Genomic DNA, 5,036 nt, shown 5'->3' with positions numbered 1-5,036 from the left:
CGCGGTGCTGTGCGCGGTGGGGCTGGCGCTGGCGGGGTACGCGCTGCACGTGGAGCGCGCTCACGAGAGGGACCCCACGTACCGGGCGAGCTGCGACCTCGGGCCCAGCGTATCGTGCACGCGCGTGTTCGCCTCCAGGTGCGGGGGGGGGGGGGGGGGAGGGGTTGCTTTGCAATAGGGTTCCGCGGCACTGAGGGGTTGCATTGCAGTGCATTGCATTGCACGGGGGGGTTGCATTGCAGCGGGGTTTGCCTTGCAGATGAGTTTAGTTTGCAGGGGAGCTCGCTCTTGCGCTGCTTTGAGGTTTGCATCGCCCTGCACTGGGGGGTTGGGTCGCAGCAGGGCTTTGCTGTGCCGTGCCGTTTGCTTTCGGGGTGGCCCGGCGTTGCGGTGGGGGTCGCGCGGTGGCGGGTTTGCTTTGCGGTGGGGGCGGGGCCGGAGAGGGGTCTGCGTTGCACTGCACAGGGGCGGGGGACGCCACGTGGCGGGGGCGTGGCCGAGAGGAAGGGGGCGTGGCCGAGGGGGCGTGGCCGAGTGGAGGGGGCGTGCTCAAGGGGAGGGGGCGTGGTCGAGAGGAAGGGGGCGTGGTCGAGTGGAGGAGGTGTGCTCAAGGGGAGGGGGCGTGGTCGAGAGGAAGGGGGCGTGGTCGATAGGAGGAGGCGTGGTCAAGAGGAGGGGCGTGGCCAGAAGATAGGCCAGGCCAATAGGGGGCTGATAAACGGGGGCGGGGTCAATGGGGGGCGGGGCTATGAGCGATATGCCCTTATATGGGGGAGGGGGAGAGCGCTCGGCCTTTTGGGGGCTGTTATGGGGTCTGTATGGGGTGGTTATGGGGTCCCTGGGATCCTGTTGGGGCAGTGGGTCCCTGTGGGGCCGTTTTGGGGTCCCTGTGGGGCAGTTTTGTGGTCCCTGTGGGGCAGTTTTGGGGTCACTGTGGGGTGGTTTTAGGGTCCCTGGGATCCCATTGGGTCAGTGGGTCCCTGTGGGGCGGTTTGGGGTCGCTGTGGGGCGGTTTTGGGGTCGCTGTGGGGCGGTTTTGGGGTCCCTGGGATCCCGTTGGGACAGTGGGTCCCTGTGGGGCGGTTTGGGGTTGCTGTGGGTCTGAGCGGGGCCAGTCCCGCAGTTGAGGCAGTTTTGGGGTCGCTGTGGGGCGGTTTGGGGTCGCTGTGGGTCTGAGCGGGGCCAGTCCCGCAGTTGAGGCAGTTTTGGGGTCGCTGTGGGGCGGCTTTGGGGTCCCTATGGGGCGGTTTGGGGTCACTGTGGGTCTGAGCGGGGCCGGTCCCGCAGGTGGGGCGGTTTGGGGGTCCCTCTGGGGCAGTTTTGGGGTCCCTCTGGGGCGGTTTGGGGTCTCTATGGGGCAGTTTTGGGGTCGCTGTGGGTCTGAGTGGGGCCGGTCCCGCAGGTGGGGCAGTTTTGGGGTCGCTGTGGGGCGGTTTTGGGGTCCCTATGGGGCGGTTTGGGGTCGCTGTGGGTCTGAGCGGGGCCGGTCCTGCAGGTGGGGCGGTTTTGGGGTCACTGTGGGGCGGTTTTGGGGTCGCTGTGGGGCGGTTTGGGGTCTCTATGGGGCAGTTTTGGGGTCGCTGTGGGGCGGTTTCGGGTCCCTATGGGGCGGTTTGGGGTCGCTGTGGGTCTGAGCGGGGCCGGTCCTGCAGGTGGGGTAGTTTTGGGGTCACTGTGGGGCGGTTTTGGGGTCGCTGTGGGGCGGTTTGGGGTCTCTATGGGGCGGTTTTGGGGTCTCTATGGGGTGGTTTTGGGCTCCCTGTGGGGCAGGGCTTTGGGGTCCCTGTGGGGCGGTTTTGGGGTCGCTGTGGGGCGGTTTGGGGTCTCTATGGGGTGGTTTTGGGCTCCCTGTGGGGCAGGGTTTTGGGGTCCCTGTGGGGCGGCTTTGGGGTCCCTGTGGGGCGGCTTTGCGGTCTCTATGGGGCGGTTTGGGGGTCTCTATGGGGCGGTTTGGGGTCTCTATGGGCGGTTTGGGGTCTCTATGGGGCAGGTTTGGGGTCGCTGTGGGTCTGAGCGGGGCCGGTCCCGCAGGTGGGGCAGTTTTGGGGTCCCTGTGGGGCGGGGCTTTGGGGTCCCTGTGGGGCGGGGCTTTGGGGTCCCTGTGGGGCGGTTTTGGGGTCACCGTGGGGCGGTTTGGGGTCTCTATGGGGCAGTTTTGGGGTCGCTGTGGGGAGGTTTTGGGGTCACCGTGGGGCGGTTTTGGGTCTCTATGGGGCAGTTTTGGGGTCGCTGTGGGTCTGAGCGGGGCCGGTCCCGCAGGTGGGGTGGTTTGGGGTCGCAGTGGGGCGGGGCTTTGGGGTCCCTGTGGGGTGGCTTTGCGGTCCCTATGGAGCGGTTTGGGGTCTCTATGGGGCGGTTTTGGGGTCTCTATGGGGCGGTTTGGGGTCTCTATGGGGCAGGTTTGGGGTCGCTGTGGGTCTGAGCGGGGCCGGTCCCGCAGGTGGGGCCGCGGTCTGGGGCTGCTGGAGGCGTTTGTGGGCCGGGACAGCGCCGCCAACGTTCCCAACAGCGTCATCGGGATCGTCTTCTACACCGTGCAGGCGCTGCTCGGTGCGGCCCCCACACCCGTGTCCCCACCCCACACCCGTGTCCCCTCCGTGTCCCCACCCCACCCCCGTGTCCCCACCCCACCCCCGTGTCCCCATATCTACTGTGTCCCCATTTCCATCCCCGTGTCCCCAACGTGTCCCCTCCTCCATCCCCATGTCCCCAAAGTGTCCCCTCCTCCATCCCCGTGTCCCCTCCTCCATCCCCGTGTCCCCAAAGTGTCCCCTCCTCCATCCCCGTGTCCCCAACGTGTCCCTCCATCCCCATGTCCCCTCCTCCATCCCCGTGTCCCCAACGTGTCCCTCCATCCCCATGTCCCCTCCTCCATCCCCGTGTCCCCAACATGTCCCTCCATCCCCATGTCCCCTCCATGTCCCCACCCCATTCCTGCGTCCCCTCCTCCATCCCCGTGTCCCCTCCTCCATCCCCGTGTCCCAACATGTCCCCTCCTCCATCCCCGTGTCCCCTCTGTGTCCCCTCCTCCATCCCCGTGTCCCCAGCCTGTCCACTCCTCCATCCCCGTGTCCCCAACGTGTCCCCACCCCATCCGTGTCCCCAACATGTCCCCTCCTCCATCCCCGTGTCCCCTCCATGTCCCCTCCTCCATCCCCGTGTCCCCTCCTCCATCCCCGTGTCCCCAACGCGTCCCCTCCTCCATCCCCGTGTCCCCAACATGTCCCCTCCTCCATCCCCGTGTCCCCTCCTCCATCCCCGTGTCCCCAGCCTGTCCCCTCCTCCATCCCCGTGTCCCCAAAGTGTCCCCTCCTCCATCCCCATGTCCCCAAAGTGTCCCCTCCTCCATCCCCGTGTCCCCTCCTCCATCCCCGTGTCCCCAACGTGTCCCCACCCCATCCCCGTGTCCCCAACGTGTCCCCACCCCATCCCCGTGTCCCCTCCTCCATCCCCGTGTCCCCTCCTCCATCCCCGTGTCCCCTCCGTGTCCCCACCCCATTCCCGTGTCCCCTCCTCCATCCCCGTGTCCCCTCCATGTCCCCTCCTCCATCCCCGTGTCCCCAACGTGTCCCTCCATCCCCACGTCCCCTCCTCCATCCCCGTGTCCCCTCCTCCATCCCCATGTCCCCACCATGTCCCCTCCTCCATCCCCACGTCCCCTCCTCTATCCCTGTGTCCCCTCCTCCATCCCCATGTCCCCAACATGTCCCCACCGTGTCCCCTCCTCCATCCCCGTGTCCCCACCGTGTCCCCACGTCCCTCCCCGCGTCCCCGCTCCGCTCCAGGTCACCCCGCTGTCCCATTTCCAGGCCTGGTTCCGGGCAGAGCGTCGTCGCTGACGCTGTTGGTGACGTCGGTGACATCGGCGGTGGCATCGCTGTACCTGGCGCTGGTGTTGGCCTTCGGCCTCCACGATCTGTGCGTGGTCTGCATCAGCACCTACGCCGTCAACGCCGCGCTCCTCTTCCTCAACTGGCGGCGCTGGGGGCGCTGCGGCGCTGCCCCCACGGCTCCGAAGAGGGACTGACGCGGTGACAACGCGGCGTCCTCGCGGTGACAGCGTGCTGACAGCGTGCTGACAGCGTGGTGTCCTCGCGGTGACAGCGTGGTGACAGCATGGTGACAACGTGGTGTCCTCGTGGTGTCCTCATGGTGACAACGTGGTGTCCTCATGGTGGCAGCGTGGTGACAACGCGGTGTCCTCGTGGTGACAGCGTGGTGACAGCGTGGTGACAGCGTGGTGTCCTCGCGGTGACAGCGTGGTGACAGCATGGTGACAACGTGGTGTCCTCGTGGTGTCCTCATGGTGACAACGTGGTGTCCTCATGGTGACAGCGTGGTGACAACGCGGTGTCCTCGTGGTGACAGCGTGGTGACAACGCGGTGACAGCGTGGTGACAACGCGGTGACAGCGTGGTGACAACGTGGTGACAATGCGGTGTCCTCGCGGTGACAGCGTGGTGACAATGCGGTGTCCTCGCGGTGACAACGTGGTGACAACGCGGTGTCCTCATGGTGACAGCGTGGTGACATTGTGGTGTCCTCGCGGTGACAACGTGGTGTCCTCGTGGTGACAGCATGGTGACAACGTGGTGTCCTCGTGGTGACAACGTGGTGTCCTCATGGTGACAGCATGGTGACAATGCGGTGTCCTCGCGGTGACAGCGTGGTGACAACATGGTGACAGCATGGTGACAATGTGGTGTCTTCACGGTGACAGCATGGTGACAACATGGTGTCTTCATGGTGACAGCACGGTGACAATGCGGTGTCCTCGTGGTGAAAGCATGGTGACAACATGGTGACAGTATGGCGTCCTCATGGTGACAGCATGGTGACAACGTGGTGTCCTCATGGTGACAGCGTGGTGACAACGTGGTGTCCTCGCGGTGACAGCGTGGTGACAGCATGGTGACAACGTGGTGTCTTCGTGGTGACATCATGGTGACAACATGGTGACAGCATAGCGTCCTTGTGGTGGCAGCATGGTGTCCTCGCGGTGACAGCATGGTGACAACATGACATCCTCATGGTGA

The 5,036-nt window shown here is 65.8% G+C and overlaps 1 protein-coding gene across 1 annotated transcript; it reads left to right on the top strand.

Moving 5' to 3' along the window:
* Nucleotides 1-10: 10 nt before the first annotated feature.
* Nucleotides 11-4,460, top strand: VKORC1 (vitamin K epoxide reductase complex subunit 1; the record flags this gene model as incomplete). Its single annotated transcript, XM_065735669.1, has 4 exons — nucleotides 11-138; nucleotides 2,441-2,550; nucleotides 3,810-4,047; nucleotides 4,378-4,460. Coding segments are annotated over 3 exons (456 nt in total), but the record flags the coding sequence as incomplete, so codon positions are not given.
* Between the last annotated feature and the right edge of the window lie 576 nt (nucleotides 4,461-5,036).

This window comes from Cyrtonyx montezumae, unplaced genomic scaffold, assembly GCF_038088225.1.
Source record: "Cyrtonyx montezumae isolate F1298 unplaced genomic scaffold, pur_monq_1.0 scaffold_199, whole genome shotgun sequence".
NCBI lineage: Eukaryota > Metazoa > Chordata > Aves > Galliformes > Odontophoridae > Cyrtonyx > Cyrtonyx montezumae.
Note: the sequence above shows the minus strand (reverse complement) of the source record. Positions and strands in the feature narration are given on the sequence as shown.